This window comes from Heterodontus francisci, chromosome 15 (genome assembly GCF_036365525.1).
Source record: "Heterodontus francisci isolate sHetFra1 chromosome 15, sHetFra1.hap1, whole genome shotgun sequence".
NCBI classification, from domain to species: Eukaryota; Metazoa; Chordata; class Chondrichthyes; order Heterodontiformes; family Heterodontidae; genus Heterodontus; species Heterodontus francisci.
This window is the reverse complement of record NC_090385.1, coordinates 24,008,027-24,026,394: the sequence shown is the minus strand read 5'-3', so window position 1 is coordinate 24,026,394 and position 18,368 is coordinate 24,008,027. Positions and strand designations below refer to the sequence as shown.

General features: G+C 42.2%; 1 protein-coding gene across 3 annotated transcripts in view; it reads right to left on the bottom strand.

Moving 5' to 3' along the window:
- Positions 1-17,916, bottom strand: part of LOC137377541 (cytokine receptor common subunit gamma-like) — a 45,564-nt gene extending 27,648 nt beyond the window's left edge. Inside the window, exons 1-2 of one of the 3 annotated variants that reach the window (XM_068047244.1) lie at positions 17,517-17,916; positions 2,799-2,886 (exon numbers count right to left, since the gene is read on the bottom strand). In XM_068047244.1, the coding sequence (XP_067903345.1) occupies positions 2,799-2,886; positions 17,517-17,658 (230 nt within the window). In that variant the 5' untranslated portion in view covers positions 17,659-17,916. The remainder of the gene's footprint in view (positions 1-2,798; positions 2,887-17,516) is intronic. The other 2 variants (XM_068047243.1, XM_068047246.1) reach the window with 2 other exon arrangements.
- Between the last annotated feature and the right edge of the window lie 452 nt (positions 17,917-18,368).

The window sequence follows — 18,368 nt, the reverse complement described above, 5'->3', positions numbered from 1 at the left end:
ATAATCAATAAATTATCCGAATAATCAGCTTGTGATGTGAGACAATGGGCTGGATTTTCCCAGGCATCTAGGGCCAGACTGGGAGGCTGGCAGGGGAGGGAAGTAAAATGGCGAGAGAAGGCGGGGGGTCTGCCTGTTGCCTTTCTGATGCCATGGAATTTTATCTTCTAGCCCGCCCAGAGACCAATTGAGGCCCGTAAGTGGCCAATAAAGGGCCTCTTCCTGTCACCGTTGGTATTTTACCAGAGACGGGAGGGGCCCTCCACCAGGTGGGAGGCGACCCAGTAAAAGCTGGTGGCCTCCCTGGGGGCTTGGTTGTGGGAGCCCTCCTGATTGGGCACTCTAGCAGCAAGGGTCGCCCTGCTGAAAGACCCCATCCCCACCCGTCCTCACTAATGATCCCCACCTTTCTCTTCATCGGGGCCTCTCTGAGTGGCACCAGAGAACCTGGCCTGTATACCTTAATTCCAGGGACTCCTCCACGGCAGCTCTGGGCTCCCTGCAATACCAGAAGTGGCCACTGCTCCTTGTGGCGCTGTCAGGACTGCTGAGCTGCCAGCCTTCTGATTGGCCAGCAACTCTTGGGTGGGATCTTGTCCCTTGAAGGGAACAGCAACCCTGAAGTGGGACAGTTAATTGCGTTGAGTTGAATTCGGCTGGGAGTCCAACAAATGGCTGAGATGAGGTCGCTTTGCAACCCAGCTTCCGAAATAAAATTTAGCCCAATGTATTTAGTTGTGGTCTCAGTTTTGTGGTAAAAAAATGAATGCTAAAAACTGACAAATCACATGGGCCTGATGGCCTTTACTTTGGTGTATTAAAAGAAGTGGTTGTAGGGGAGGTGATGGTACAGTGGTAATGTCACTGGACTAGTAGTCCAGAGGCCCAGTGTAATGCCACCATGGCAGCTGGTGGCATTTAAATTTAAATCGATAAAAAAATCTGAAATTGAAAGCCAGTCTCAGTTATGGTGCCATGAAATTATCATCAATTGTTGTAAAAACCATCTGGTTCACTAATGCCCTTTAGGGAAGAAAATCTGCTGTCCTTACCTGGTCTGGCCTACATGTGACTCCAGACGCATAGCAATGTGGTTGACTCTTAGTTGCCCTCTGAAATGGTGTGGCAAGCCACTCAGTTCAAGGGCAACTAACGCAGGCCTACCAGCAACACCCACAGCCCAGGAAAGAAGAAAAAAAGATTGTGGATGCATCGGCATTGATGCTGGTGATTAGGCAAGAAGACTGTGTATAATGTGGTGAGGTGTAAATTTAGCTACTTTGGTAAAAAGAACAGAAAGCAGAATATCCTTATACATGAATCACATAAAGTTAACTTGCAGATTCAACAAGAAATTAGAAAGGCAAATGATATGTTAACCTTCATTGCCGGGGTGGGGAGGAATGGCAGGGGGTGTGAGTGGTGTTGGATTTTAAGAGTAAAGAATTCATGCTGCAATTATATAGGGCTTTGGTGAGACCACACCTGGAGAAACACGTACAATTTTGGTCTCCTTACCTAAGAAAGGATATAGGTGCCTTAGAGGGGCTGCAACCAAAGTTTACTGGATGGATTTATGGGATGAGAGGGCTATCCTATGAGGAGAGAATGAATCTATATTTTCTGAAATGAGAGGTGCTCTCACTGAAAAGTGTAAAATTCTTAGAAGGCTTGACAGGGTTGATGCTGAGTTGAGTAGCTGTTTCCCCTACTGGCTGGAGAGTCGAGAACTAGAGGTCATAGGATAAGGGATCGGCCATTTAGGACTGAGATGAAGTGAAATTTCTTTACTGAGAGGGTTGTGAATCTTTGGAATTCTGTACCCGAGAGGACTCTGGTTGCTCAGTCGATGAGTGTATTCAAGACTGAGATCACTAGATTTATGGGCACCCAAGGGAATCAAGGGATATGGGGATAGGACGGGAAATTGAAGTTGATGTAAAAGTTCAGCTATGATCTTATTGAATGTCGGAGCAGGCTTGAGGGGGTCATATGGCCTATTCCCGCTCCTATTTCTTATGTTTTTATTGTGATCCTATGCTGGTGTTTACCTTTACTTATTAAAAGAAATGGTAACTTGATGAGTAAATACCAGGAATTAATTCCACCTCTCTCCACCCCATCTTATTTCTCCTCAGCTGAGATCGGTTAACTGAATATTGAGCAAGGATTGTAGCCTGAGACCTTTACTGCCCCACACAGCTCAGTACCCCAGTCAGCAGTGTATTCACCAGTTAAACTCTTGGGGAATCTTCTGGCAGCATCTGTGGAGAGAGAAGCAGAGTTAACATTTCAGGTCAGTGACCCTTCTTCAGAACCCTGAAGAAAGGTCACTGACCTGAAACGTTAACTCTGCTTCTCTCTTCACAGATGCTGCCAGACCTGCTGAGTATTTCCAGCATTTCTTGTTTTTAATTCAGATTTCCAGCATCTGCAGTATTTTGCTTTTATTATCTTGCAGAATATTTCCTCTTTAGCTGGTCAGCAAGGTAAACTGATATTCATGTGTGTTAAGCGGATCCAAGCCAAATGGCAAAGAATGAAGCTAGACACAGATCCTTTTCTTGGTAGTTGGTGTATTCACAGAATGCAGCATTACACATCTCTGCCTCCTCTTTAACCATCCATGTCCCAGCAGGCTCTCATTGTATCCCCTCTAAATGTTTCATTAAACAATGCTCTTCACCTGTGTAACAATATAATTAAGCTACAAATAACATGGTTTATTTCCAAATCGAGTTCTATCGGAACAAATTTATGAAGCTTCGCAAACTACTTCACCTGATCAGCAGACTCACCAGTGATACAGGGTGTAGTTTGGTTTCCCTTCACTGTGGCTCCATGTGCACTCCATAAATTCCTCATTGTAGACAATGCAATTCACATCTACAGGTAAAGCAGATCACACTGTTATACACTGTGGTCTGACTATCCAAAGCTCAACAAATTGTAAATCGATTAGAACCACAAAACTGATATTCTCGAATATCTACTGATTCTGGAATCTTCTCACATCATGCATATGACTGAAGCCAGAAAACTTGACAATTAAGCCTGATTTTGCAATATTACAGGACTTGAGGGTATGCGAGTCCATGGTTATGTAAATTGGGTATGTTCTTACTGAAAATGGGAAGGTTGAGAGGTGACATGATTACCGTTTTGAGGATTTTAAAGAGATTAGATAATGTAGATCATGAGAAGCTATTTCACTTTGTCCAGAACAGAACCAGAGCACATGGCCTGTGCTTATAAGGGTAAAATTCAAAACTAATCTGTGGAAACAATATTTCAATGAGCTAATGGTCAATTTTGGAAGAGACTCCCTAGGAAGATGTTGGAAGCAGTTTGCATTGATACATTGGACTAGATTTTACCAGCCTCCAGAGATGGGCTTGGAGGTGGGGGAGGTTGCATAATATAGCAAGGGAAAGCAGCGGGTGGAGTACCCTTCGCCTTCCCGATGCCATGGAATTTTACCACGGAAGGGGAGGGTCGAGGACAGCTTTCCGACCCAGAGGCCAATTGAAGCCCTTAAGTGGTCAATTAAGGGACACTTAAGGGCTTCTTCCTGCCATTGCTTGCATTTTACCAGTGGTGGTGGTGCCCTCCACCACATGGGGATGCTGCCTGGTAAAAGCTGACAGCCTTCCTGTAGGCTTGATGGTGGGCAGGGGCCGGGGTAGTGGCGGTTCACGGTAGCAGTGGTGGGAGCCCTCCTGTTTGGGCACCCTGTGGCCCATCGAGGACCGCCTTGGTAGCAAGGGCCACCACCGCCCTCACTGACAAACCCGCCCCTTGCCCTCACCCTTGCCAGGGCATGGCTGAGTGGCCCCAGCAAGCCCAACCACACTCACCTGGGACCTCCTTCATGGCTACTGAGCCTTGCCTCCTGCAGTACCAGCTGTGGCCACCACATCCAGTGGCGCTGCTGGGACTGCTTAGCCCTGCTGATTGGCCAGCAGCTCTTGAAGCGGGATCTTGTGCTTTAAAGGGGACAGCATCCACAATGGCAGGTAGTTAATTGCCTGCCCTCCATTGAATTTGGCCAGGAGTCTGACAAATAGATGAGGCAGGATTGCCAAAATAAAATTCAGCCCATTCAAGTGATAGATTTCTTTCAGCCAATAACATTTTAGGATACGTATATATGTAATTCAGAACATGATATGTAGTAAGTGTCTTGGAAGGAAAAAGGTGAATTTGAACCTATGATTCCCAAAACTCTCCACTCCTGGGACTTCCCTCATGGTGAATTTGTTCCATTTGGGGGCGGCACAGTGGCGCAGTGGTTAGCACCGCAGCCTCACAGCTCCAGGGATCCGGGTTCGATTCCGGGTACTGCCTGTGTGGAGTTTGCAAGTTCTCCCTGTGTCAGCGTGGGTTTTCTCCGGGTGCTCCGGTTTCCTCCCACAAGCCAAAAAGACTTGCAGGTTGATAGGTAAATTGGCCATTATAAATTGTCACTAGTATAGGTAGGTGGTAGGGAAATATAGGGACAGGTGGGGATGTTTGGTAGGAATATGGGATTAGTGTAGGATTAGTATAAATGGGTGGTTGATGTTCGGCACAGACTCAGTGGGCCGAAGGGCCTGTTTCAGTGCTGTATCTCTAATCTAATCAATCAATCAATCTCATCAAACATGACATTGGTAACTTTCTTGATGCATGTTTCCCTGTAGCTCAGTGTCAAATTTTGTTTGATAATATTCGTGTGAAGAGCCTTGTAATGGTTTACTACATTAAAGGTGCTATATAAATGCAAGTTGTTGTGTCTGGGTCTGTTGTAGATTAATTGATGGAGAGTAATTGCTATGATTAGCCAACAATTCCATTGTCATTGTCTCATGTGACTACCAGGATGGTAGGAGAACTAGATGGACCGTGGCCTTTTCTTGTCTAGCAGTTCATTTGCTCTTGCACATGAATACACCTGCTTCCATAGAGGCCTGTGTCACATTTTGCACTCTACAAAGGGAAAATGATGAATTGATTCCATGTCAAACATAACATTTCTAACTCACTCAATGCATGTGTGTACTACAGACTGGCTGATGCAGCAGATATACCCTGCACTCGCCTGGAAAAATTCTCACATTAGAGCATGAGGTCAGTTCATTGCACTGTAGGCGTGTGGAGCACCAAATGGTGGTAGTCCCGCTGGGACTACTTAATCAAACCTCCAGTTTCCCTGATGTGCTAATGTGTAAGCATAATTAAGCAATTTGCTTTGCTGAGAAACTTTAATGACGAGCTTTCATAATCTGGCAGCATTTATTATGAAACCACCCCCCACCCCCCCCCCAGGTTTGCAATGAACCCTTCCTGTGAAACTAGTCATCAAAATATTTCAGAGAATGTTTCTTTTTGGATCCTCTAAAATAATATCATGTTCATCTTGAATAAGCATTGTTACATCCCACGGCAAACTGTCCAATGTCTTGAGCTGTTTGCCTGGCCCTTTTACTCTATTCTTTTCTCACTATCTGCTCCTCCTTTCTAATACTTATAACCACTCTCCTGAAAACCCAGGTTTGGTATCACCTAACCACTATTTCCTGATTTAATTTGTCTTCTCTTCTGCTATTTTCAATTTTGGTAGTATTCTGCAGTATTGGCCATGACCATCTGGGTTTTGTGGCAAAAAAAAGTGTTGCAAGTGATGCTCTTTGTGGTCTTTAAGTATACTCTGGCCAAGCTTCCCAGTTGGCTTAATGGATGAATGCACAGCCCAGGTTGGAAGCATGAGGATCTCAGTTTTGATCCCCAGTTTGTGTTGAATTAGCAGATCTCAAGAGGACTGGCTATGGGTTGCTACAATGGTATTCAGTGCATCTTGGGTTAGGGAGGAACAAAGTCCAGCAAGACTTGCCTTTCCCCATCACTATACAGTGACTTTTGCTGGAAGATGTGCTTTGGATGGACACAGGATCGGGCTCACATATAGCCATGCAGGCACAGTTCTGTAGAGTCCCTGTTGCCCATGTAGCCATTCACAGAATGAGCCAATGTCTTTGGGAGGGTGAGCAAGAAAAAAATTGGAAAGAAAATTGCACCACAGTGAATACAAATTGGAGAGGACGAGGAATGGATCTTCGTGTGATCTGATTGTATCTGTGTTGACCCTACAGAATTTCTACTCTTCCCATGTATAGTCATTTTGTTTTATAGTGTTTTCAAAATGTACTTATTTCTAAAAGAAAAAAAAATCATAACTTAAACAAAGTTACTACGGTGAGCACCAAAAATGATTCTTCCTGTGTTATGGGTGATGTGAAGGTTTATGCTTCTTTTTAATGTCGACTTCTTGTGGTAATTTTACCTGAGATAATTTTCTTTTAAACTTACAAAACGTATATTTATTAAACCACATAAAAATTGAAAGCTACTGACTGGGAAATGTTAGAAAAAAGCCTGTCATGCAGATGGTGAATAAAAATATCCCTTAGTTGTTACCAAATGTGTCATGAAAATTTCCGCTGTATGTTCTACCGAAAGATTGCAATCTCAAATCAGATATTCTGGTAATCAAAGGGCAGATGAATAATGTCAAGGGAAAAATATGTACGTTGATAGTTGGATCACAAATGATGAACTTTTTGTTAACCTATCTGCTCTAAGTCATTCATAACTATTTCAAACAAACGATGGGATAGAAATTAATTTATGTTAAGTTGCTTCATGAGAAGGTGCTCTGGAGTCAGAATACACTGTCCTGTGGACTGATTGGAATTCCTGTGATATCTCCTTAACTTCCTCTGAGAACTCTGCGTTCCTCCAATTCTGGCCTCTTGTACATCCTGATTTCCTTTGTGTGTCTATTGGCAGCTGTGCCTGAAAGCGGTCGAAGTCCTAAGCTCTGGAATCCCCTCCCTAAACTTCTCCCGCCTCTCTACCTGTTTTGTCTCCTTTAAGAAGCTGCTTAAAAGCTAAATCTTTGGCCAAGTTTTTCGTCACCTGTCCTTATGTGGCTTGGTATCAAATTTAGTCTGATAACATTCCTGTGAAGTGCCTGGGAATGCTTTACTTCATTCATGGCACTGTATAAATGCTTGTTGCTGTTGTAATCAATAATGTTGTAATCAACATTCTGTCAATAGCAAGTCATTGCACTGGATCCTTAGATGGGTGGGAAGAGACGTTAAAGGAAAAAAGGGCTAGTTATCCTAGAATCACCATTGCATGCTTCCTGGAAGCCAATGATCGAGTGACCTGACAGAGGCCTAAAATGGACCCAATAACAGACTATTGAGCATGCTGTGGGGAGAATTTACTGAGGAGAAAAGGGGTAAATAAGGAAAGAGATTACAAAAGACAGTTAAATGTGACAGTCATATTAAAAATTTGAATTTTATAAAATCAGTAAAAATAGTTTTTTTACAACAATAGCCTAGAAATTATTGTTGGCAATATTAGTGGTGTTACGAAAGTGCTTCCTTTTTAAAAAAATTTTTCAGGACTTGTGTTGAAACTGAAAAGATTCCATGGATGTGTTTTTTTTACCAACTTCAGCGAAAGGCTACATGACATGTTGTTTGAAAGCCACCTGCGCTTTGGGCTCAACCAACAACAGAACCCTTGATGTCTTGGGGAAAAATGGTTACAGAGAAGCCACATGTCAAGGTTTATGGAGGTCAGGAGGTCGACTCTCTGTTTGGGGTTTAGATATTGTTTTCAGTGCAGTAGGGGTGTGAACTGCTTGAAGGCAGTTGGTGTTTTCCTGCCAAGGGAAAAAGAAATCACCCAGCTCCCGTCCTTCTCTACATCATTGAAGAAATCCTGCGAAGATCCAGGCCTGAATTTTAATTGTGCACCGCGTTCTACGGCTGTGCACTTTCAACTCGGCGGCCTTCCGACAAGCAAGTGCCGCCGAGGAGCCCCCGTGATATTACGTGCGTGGGCTCATTTAAATGGAGGGGGCGGAGCAGTCGCCCCAATGATGTAGAGAGGGCAGTCGCCACGTCCCCAGCAATGGTGTCCGGTGCCACTGTGCAGGCATCTCAGTATGGAGTTCCGAAGGCTGGTGGAGCCTGAATGGCAGCCATAAAATCGGCATGGGACAGCCGCTGCCTGCAGGTAAGTACATTTACATCTGATTAATGTCCGGTGCCACTGTGCAGGCATCGGCGCCATTTTTAAAGGGTTTGAAGCCCTTACGATTAATTTCCATACTTAAAGGTACCTAAGTGCAATTTTTTATTAAGAAGTAATGAGGATGTGGAGGCCCTTCCCCAAACACCACCCCAATGGTCATTTCATTGTCCGAAATGACCAACAATTGGCTCTTTCAAATACCCGAACATTCCCCCCTCAACCTTCAGTCTTTTACCCTTCAACCCCTTCCCACCATTCCTACATCCAATCAAAATTGTTTTACCCGCTCCTCCACCCCTAGTGCCCCGAAAATTTTATTCCTCCCCCTCCTCACCAGGTTCTCGCCTCGGAACTCAGTATGGAGTTCCAAAGGCTGGTGGAGCCTGAATGGCAGCCATAAGATCGGCGTGGGACAGCCGCTGCCTGCAGGTAAGTACATTTACATCTGATTAATGCTAATTTAAATATTGAGATGAAGGGCCCGCCTCCAGGCGTTGCGGGGGGGGGGGGGTCGCACAGAGCTCCCCCCGCCGCTGGTAATATGCGGCAGGCCCTTCTCGACGTCGCAGGTCGAGGCAGGCCTCCCTCCGCCGAATTTTACCAGACCCCGCGCCACAACCCGCGGCGTCGAGGGGCCAGTAAAATTCAGCCCCCAGTGTGGGAGAGCTAAAATCCCTGGTGCTGCATAGCTCCTGAGAAGCTGAAAAAATTCCTGCGATTCAAGTGTATGCTGGCGGAAAACCCTGATGTCACATTTCTCCTGGAAAGCCTACTAGAATAATTCTCAACAACTCCAGAACAGGCTGCTTCTGAAATGATCCCAGTGATCCATCTCCATATACCCAGATGCCAGACCAAAAAAAAAGGGACAACTGACTTCCTTCCATAGCTACTCTTTTTTTCATCAAGAATTAGCAAGTATTTGGCCAAAGTATTTTTTTTTTGTCTTTTCTTTTGTAACAGACATCTGCAGAAAGAATTTCTGTATTTTCTTCTAGTGTATGTGTGAGTGGAATTGGGCAATTTTAAAAAGGAAACTTTCATATTTCAATCGGTGTGTTAATGCTGTGCTTCATTACTGGTTAAGTCTTGTTTTATAATAAACTGATAATTTTGTTGCTTATTAAAGAAATCTGGTTGATATATTTTGTTCAGGGATAAAAATAGAGGGTATGATTGTACTGGTAACTGGGTAAATATTTAAATATATGTTGTCACCTGCGGAACCAATTGTCTGCCTTCTTGGTGGGTGAATACATCGGACAAATATATTGCAAGAAATATGTTGTCACAGTGGAACTAGAAAAGACAGTGCACTCCTCCTGCCTCGGTTGTAACAGTAGATAAATGGTTAAAATGTTTGTCTGCCATTCCTTTGTCAGTTACCTTAATGCAGGAGCTCATTTCTTTATTTTAAATCAATTAATCTCCCTTGTTCTGATGTTTCATAAAATAGAGGAATATTAATTTTATAATAAATCTTCACCTTTTACTTTATTAATCAGAGGAAATGTAAGCCTTGAACATTATTGCCAGGAGGAAGTTATTCACGGATTTCCCATAAATGAAAGAAAACAGAAGTTACCTGAGCCATGAAGATGAGGCATTAATTGGAATCAAGGCTTTTCCTAGGGGTTGTGAAGGGTGTTAGTGTTGAAGAAAGGAACACTTTCAATTCAGAGACCAAAGGCTCAGTTTTAACCCTGCCCTCTCACCAGGGCAGGGCGCCATGGATGGCTAAAATGGTGGTTGGGTGCTTCCTGTTGTGCTCCCAACTCGTTTGCATCCCCTGCCATTTAATTGCACCATAATCCAGGGTCTAAATTACATCATTGCATCCTGACTTTTGAATATTGAGGCCTCCATTTGCCTCTGGTGGGTATCTTCCCCAAACTAATTTCACATGGCACCCTTACACACAGTGAAGATTTTGATCCCATTAATCTAGCCTGGATTTGATCCATGGTGAAAAGCTAGAGTTTCACCCCCTGCACCAGCCAGTATCCCTTTTAAGGTTTTTATTTAGGTAAGTGGCCATGGGGACAGGCCTGAGAATAGGTCAATCATCTGCCTTCTTTGCGGGTGAATACATAGAACAAATTTAAGAAATATAAATAATTTAATAAATCCAATAAAGAATTCAGGAGAAACCTCTTTACTCAGAGATTGATTATAATGTCAAACTTGCTATCATATGGTGTAGTTGAAGCAAATAGTTAAGATCCATTTAAGGGAATGAAAACAAAAAATGCTGGAAATACTCAGCAGGTCTGCCAGCATCTGTGGAGAGAGAAGCAGACTAACATTTCAGGTCAGTGACCCTTCATCAAAACTGGCAAAGATGATAATTAAACAAATAGATAAAGAAATGAATGCAGGAAAATAACTCTTCTTTTACTTCAGTGTCATATCTTATTTTAATCAAAATGTTGTGAAGACCAATAATATCAATTCAAAAATAACACCTGACCTTGCCAGAGCTGTGTGATAAATGAGTTTGTCATTTCAATCGACCTTTAAGAGTAATTTTGCCTTTTAATCGCATGTGGATTATGTGGCCAAAGCAATGTGGGTTTTCCCCTTATCCTGATGTTTTCTGCTGTAATTGAAAACAAGCTGTCACATTGTCTCTTTAAAGAGCAGTTGCCTTAATTTAAGGAACAATTAATCAAGAGCAAGAGTAACTACATCTTCAAAAACTTCCAGCTTCTCTCTCTCATGTCTAAACTGAACAGGGTAGACTAAACACCTCTGATGCAGCATGAACTATCCAGTATTTAGTCACATGTCTACACCCCTATCACTTTATACCATGTGGAATAGTTCACTGGTCCTGGAATAATGGAACTCAGGCTTGCAAATCCTAATGTTTAACTAGAAATTTCAATAACATTCCCCAGAATGTGAAATTTACCACATTAACAGCTCATAGCTTCAATCGTAAGGTCAGAAATGGGGATGCTCGCTGATGATTGCACAATGTTCAGTACATTCGCAACTCCTGAGATACTGAAGCAGTCTGTGTAGAAATGCAGCAAAACCTAGACAATATCCAGGATTGGGCTGATAAGTGGCAAGTTACATTCACGCCACACAAGCACCAGGCAATAACCAACTCCAGCAAGAGAGAATCTAACCATCTCCCCTTGACGTTCAATAGCTGAATCCCCTACCATCAACATCCTGGGTTAGAGACTAGGAATCCTGCGGCGAGTAACTCACCTCCTGACTCCCCAAAGCCTGTCCACCATCTACAAGGCACAAGTCAGGAGTGTGATGGAATACTCTCCACTTGCCTGGATGGGTACAGCTCCAACAACACTCAAGAAGCTCAACACCATCCAGGACAAAGCAGCCCACTTGATTGACACCCCATCCACAAACATTCACTCCCTCCACCATCGGTGCACAGTGGCAGCAGTGTGTACCATCTACAAGATGCACTGCAGCAATGCACCAAGGCTCCTTAGATAACACCTTCCAAACCCACAACCTCCACCAACTAGAAGGACAAGGGCAGCAAATTCATGGGAACACCACCATCTGCAAGTTCCCCTCCAAGGCACACAGCATCCTGACTTGGAATTATATCATCGTTCTTTCACTGTCACTGGGTCAAAATCCTGGAACTCCCTTCCCAACAGCACTGTGGATGTACCTACCTCACATGGACTGTAGCGGTTCAAGAAGGCAGCTCACCACCACCTTCTCAAGGGCAATTAGGGATGGGCAATAAATGCTGGTCTGATGCCCACATCCCATGAATGAATAAAAAATAGCTTAGCCGGTTTAATCAAAACAGTTACTTCATAATTTCTTGACAGTGATTTATTGTTTCTTTCTCCAACTCTTCTGTTGGTGCTATGTCCCTTCCCAGCCAAGCAGGCTGGCATAAAAGCAGCTCCCAGGCCTTTGCAATGCACAAGGTAACTCTCCCTTCCACTTTTCTTCTCTCTGTGTAACAGGGGTCTGTCTCTATTCAGCCCTTTCCCATGACCACACACAGTTGAGATAGGGAAATTACCAGACAATGAATGCAGGGCATTGAAACTTTAACACAGAGCTCTGCAATTCCAGATCATTTGGTTGCTACTATTTCCTATATTAAATTGAGTCCAGTACAAACCACTTATTTGAGTATTAGTGTTATTTCCACGCCCAGGAACAACATAATTAATTTGCAGAGATATAGATAACTGACTCCAGTCAATAATGTAACACATTCCCAATGCAATTAACAATAGATTCAATCAAAGATAAAAAAATTTAAAAACTGCAAATGCTGGTAATTAAATAAACACATAAAATGATGGAAATTTACAGCAGGTCCATCAGCACCTGTAAAGAGAAAAGAGAGGTTAATGTTTCAAATGCTTGCTCCTTCTTGAGAACTGAAAACTGAAGGATAAACAAGTCCTTTTGTACGGTGGAAGAGAAAAAACAGGGTAAATTGACAATAGATATTCCAATCACTAGGAAGAAATGAATGAGCTAAATGACACCTGCTTGATGGAGAGGCAAAAACCTGTTACGTGATAACAGATAATCTCATTGAGGCAAGGAAAAGACATTAGAAGTACAAAAGAGCACTTAATTAACTAATATGGTGAAAAGTTTGGGAAAAGGCATGAGGTTGAAAATGGAAACAAGAAATGCAGACATCTGTTCTGAAAAAGAACACTATTTCATATTTTACTTAACTATTCATTTTCCCTCTGGTCTGAACATTGGCCATAACATTTCTTTTCCCCAGGAGGCGTTGGGGATGAAGCTACGGGACTGTTAGCACCAAAGAGGAAGGAAGGCGAGCTGACACTTTGGATATGGATCCTTCATCGGGGCACAGTTCTAGCTCAGGTTTCTGCGCTCCAGGTGTTTCCCTGCGCTTTCTTTCTGTCAGGAATGGGAGACTGTGTGTTACTGGCATTTCCTAGTTTAATTCCAGGCATCATGCCTTTCCAGTGCCTTTTGCCATCTTACTATTTAACAGATTCCTTTGCAGTTTAATGTCTTTGTAATACCTCACTAAGATGATCTTTTATATCATCTAACAGGTTCCAGCTTTTCTATCAAGTAGTTTTCAGGTTGTTCAATCCATTAACCTCTTCCCATGATTAGTATCAGTTCCCCTTTTTCTTTCTCCCTTCTTTACTTCCATCTTATAAAGAGCTTGCTTATCTTACAGTTTCTGTTCTGAAGAAGGGTCTGCACCTGAAATATGAAATCATCTTTTTCTTTTCCCCGATGCTGATGGACCGGTTTGTGTATTTCCAGCACTTGATCTTACCATTAAAGATATGAGTGTAAAATGCATACGCATACATCAATGGTCCCTCTCCATGTGAAAGTCACAGTTTTAAGTACTTAGCATGCTGACATTTACAAATACTACTTCCTAGTATGGTGAAAAGAGCCATGGAGTTAATATTTTCCGATTTAGAATTACAGCAACGTGTATTTTTGATTTTCATTGAGTCAGTGCACCAGCTAGTTAATGGGGTGGAGGCTTTACATAATTACTATCCAGATAACAACGGAAACTGGGCTGAATGAAATGAAATAGCCCAACAGGTTGCAGAATTTTAAGCATGAGTGAGTTGTACCCTTAAATACTTTGTGCCCTCTTTATGTGATCTTTTACACTGTTGCAAAGATCCCTTCATCACAAGCAGTTTCCTGTCTTGCTCCCATATCAGAATGGTGAGTATCCGCCAGTTGTGCATGTTCAGGGCAGTCATCATATTGCACCCAGATCCTTGCATGCGCAGGCATCCTTGCACATGTTAACGAAATGTTAACACTTTAAATTCATTTTAAATTAGTGAGTAAATTGTCCTGGTCACATGATCTAGTCAATTGATCTGACTTAATACATAAGACCCACGAACAGTCGTCAATTGAAGCCACACAGGTGTGCCCTGCTGTACTGCAGCAAAGTACTTATTTAAAGACAGAAGTGACCAACAATCAATTGAAACCAATTAAAAGATAAGACCAAGAGCATTAAACCAGTCAGTTGAAGAATGGCTAATTTCTTGACCAGAAAGTGGAGATCGCGACACTCAGCCAAAATTGGACCTTGGGCCTCAACAGACACCAACTGGGTATCTAGAGATCAGCAGGGGATAGCAATGATCTTCAGGACTACTCTGGCGGTGGGAAGAGAAATCTTGCTCCTCCCAGCTCCACATTCAAATAAGCATTTCTTTAAAAGCATTCCTGTTTGGTGGCAGCCTTCAGTAGTCTACTGGCTAGGCTGTGTGTAGAAATGATTATCCTTCATGTAGTAGGCCTGGGTCTGGCTACGTTCATGGCAGTCTAGGTTTGGAAAAGGGTCCTCGAACAGGCATGTTTTCCCCCTATTTGGCTAAGTGACATGCTGACATGTCTTTCTAGAATGGGCTTTCTGCTTTTACTAATATGTTGGGGGCCGCACTTCCGGTGCAGAATATGTGTGCGCATTCCACTTTGATGCCTATTTTATGTCTGTAGAACAACCATGGTGTCAAGCAATTTTTAGGCTTGTGACTCTCACACTGTGGTTATGCTCAATTGTGCTCAATTTGGACTCAGTCTTTCTGGTGTCAGTAGTTTTTGTCTTGGACACTGATGATCAGTGTGCTACATGTGATAATGGTTGACGACATTGATGCTGAATTATGAGTGAGTGCAACATATTCAACAGCAAATTTATCAAGAAATAATTAACAATTGATTACTTAATCATATTATTGAATATTTTAAGTGCACCATTCTGGTCCAATGTCAGTTCAAAATGAATGCTACCTCATATCTCCCACTTCTTATGCCAGTTTTTTCTTTTTCATTTTATAATAGATGTAAAGTGTGCTGAAAAGAGTTGTGCAGCAATCAGTCCTACATACTATTTCTTAACCTAGAGCTGTTAACTATTCCTGCATTGTCTCCGAATCTCTTAGCTATGGTTCAGGATAAGACCAGGTTTAAGAATCTGAACAAGCTGATATACCGTTAATATAAATACATTACTAACCTGGGGGAGAGTGGGGAGCGGACAGAGTGACTGGTTTAAAATGTATGTTTTAAAAGTGGAGGCAGCTCTGAGGTTGCTGTATAATCAGACACATTCTGCCCCATCTTCTGTGACATATGTGTCACTTCCAACCTGCAAAAAGGTTAACATCTGCCCTAATTCATACTCACAAGGCTCCTCAGTCGAGCCCTATGTAGCTCTCACGTTATCAAACAAAACAGTGAAGTAGACGCATTGGGATGACAACGGGAAATTGACTTTGGAATGCTCCTATTGCCTGAGCAATTGGCCTGCTGTTTAGAGGCTGGTTCTATTTAGACTGGCCAGGTTGATAAGTGACCTGCCATTTTCAATTTTTTTTTAAAGTCTGGTCATTTCTTTTGTTGTCACTGATTTTTTAGAAATAACACAACAGGGACTGATATTTGACTGCAAAATGGGGAGGTCAGGCATACTTCTTAGCTCCTGATCTTTTACCCATAAAATTTCAATATCCTCATTAAGTGCAACTTTCCCAGTTGTACGCATCACAATGATGAAATGTTGCCTTGGTACCCCAGGGACTTGATCTGAAGCATATTTCCTGTGTTACTTCCCTTAATCCCCACCATGACTGACTCTGCACCACATTTTTGTGTATAGTACTTTCACAATGTACTGAAACAATTTTTAAGTTACAGATTGTGAAACTCGTTAAGAAGAATTACTTTAAAAATGTAGACCTAATCCTGCAAGGCCTTCGAATCGGGGCAATTACAGCCTCAACAAGAACTAATTTTTCAGTGTTATGCGTTTTTCTGTGCTTGCCTTTGAAAAGAAAAACTTCTTCAAATATTTATTTCCCTCTTTTTGCAGGTGGGGTGTGGTTCCACAGGCATCTACAATCAATCAGTACCTCATCATTACTGAAAGACTATTCAACCATTGGAGGGCATCACTGTCAATTAATCCTGCCCTTAACCAAAATCTACAGTAAAGCAGGAATCACTAGACGATGATCAGAAACTGGAACTCCCCCAGTGATTTCCCCTGTCACCCTCCTTACCTCAGGCATGCTTAGGCCAGTTATAGTGTTCTATTTATTCTACAGCTAAGAAGAGCTAACTCAGTACAGGCAGGAAATCTTGAGGTTCTTTTAATGGCTTACTGGGTGTCTTTAATCTGGACAAAAGCTTTGTATGTAACATACAGTTTAAAAGAATTTTCCCTGCATTGCATTCCTATTTAATAGATAACATACCAGCCCAGTACATATGACAATGAAATACCAGTTCCGATTTTCTATTGCATAATTCACTATACGTTTTAATTAGTGATGAGAATTTACTTTATTTGAACTGGCTAGGACTTTCAGTTTCCTATTTTCCCTATAGATATATCAATTATTCATATAGGCCGTCTAAACTCTGATCAGTTCATGAAGTAAGATTCAGTAGCCCAATGATAATGGCACTGGGCTAGTAACCTAATTAGTCTATTTCTACCATGGCAAGTTGTGAAAGTGAATTCATTAAAGTTTCTGGTCATTGCCATATTATGGACGCAACAGAAAATAAGCATGAAAGCTATTGAACTGTCCCTAAAACTCAATTGGTTCACTAATGGGAAGGGAACCTGCCACCCCTACCCAGTTGGGCCCACATGTTACTCTATGTGGTTGACTTTTAATCTCCACAGGCCAACTAAGGATGGGCAGTGAATACTGCCTTACCAGTGTTGTCCATTACCCAAGCACAAATAAAGAGAAAAAAGCAGCTCATACATGAGGCTATAATTTGGGCTATAAATCAAGTAAAATGTATAATCAACTTTGCAGGTCTGAATAGCTCAAATGATTCACTCAGTAGAACATAGTTCAGGACTTTCCCATTCTGTTAGATAGATTAATTATTCTTAGTCGGCTAAATGCTGCTATGTCTGTGCTTCTATGTATAAGATTACTTTTCCTTGTTCAGTGATTGTTATAAAAATGTGACTACTTGAGGCTGAGATTAATTTGGATCTTAAAAGATCTGTTTTTCAAATTATCTATTTGGATTTCATAAAATATGACATTTTTATATTACACAGCTATGAGAGGAGAGAGGGAGTAGTTATATATTTTCCGTAGTTCTGATTCATTTAAACAGATTTGAATTATTGCAATGTACAGCACAGTTGACCATATTGTTGATGAAGATATCTCATTTCAAACGAAATTCAAACAACAGATAGGAACATTTTTGCACATTTAAATAGAAAGAAAATTAATGACAGTTGCTAAGGAACCTAAAACTAGTTTTTAACTACGTGTTTCAGGTAGTGTAAACAGAAAATCTGGTTCTAAGTGAGGTAGTGGTAAATACATGGTTCAAAATGTTTCCTTCCTGCTCGCTTAAAGTAAGAAATATAAAACTAGCAAAAGACTTACCATCTGACTGCATGCTGAGTGCCACGTTGCATAAAACAATTAGCCAGATCCAGTAAATCATCTCTGGAAGTACTTGGCTTTTCAACAAGCATTGACAAGCCATTTTATGATTGTTGTACAAGTTTAGTGGATTCTTAAACATGAGACATTTTTAATTCCATTCTATAGTAGACCTGTTTGCAGCCGTTCTATTCTGTGGTCTGATAATAGGCGTCTCTTCAGTTGATCAGTTTCCTCCACCCTCGCTCTCTTTCTCTCTATGCATGTAATATTTCCTGTGTCTTGCCGTAAGCAATGAATGTACACGCCATTTCATTTCAAATGTTTTCCAGGTAGTGTTGAGGTTTGGTGTTTCCACATGCTTCACAAATGAGCATGAATATGACACAAAGCCACAACCACTATATCCTTCTCCACCCCTCTTACCCACTAACCCCCACCTCCCCATAAAAGTGTCAGTTGCCCTCTTCAGGGGGAAAATAGAGAGCAGGGTACAAGGGGGAAAACAATCAAGACAGCCCAATTATTCTTGCAGATTTGTATCAGGTATCATAGAATCATGGGTGGAATTTGATGCTTTCCCCCACAACGGGTCGGAGGCAGGGAGAGCATAAAATCGGGTGGTATGTTGGCAGTGGCGGGGCGGACCCCACCACCTTCCCACCTCCGCCAAAATTAAGTCCGTGGGAGGAAGGCCTCTGAATGGCCTTCTCGCCCCGCCGCCAATTGAGGCCCTTAATTGGACAATTAATGCCCAATTAAGAGTCTCGTTCCACTGCCGCAATTAGCCGTGCAGCTAGTGGCACTGTTGCCGCATGGAAAGCATGGCACAAAAAAGCATGCGGGTTGCTT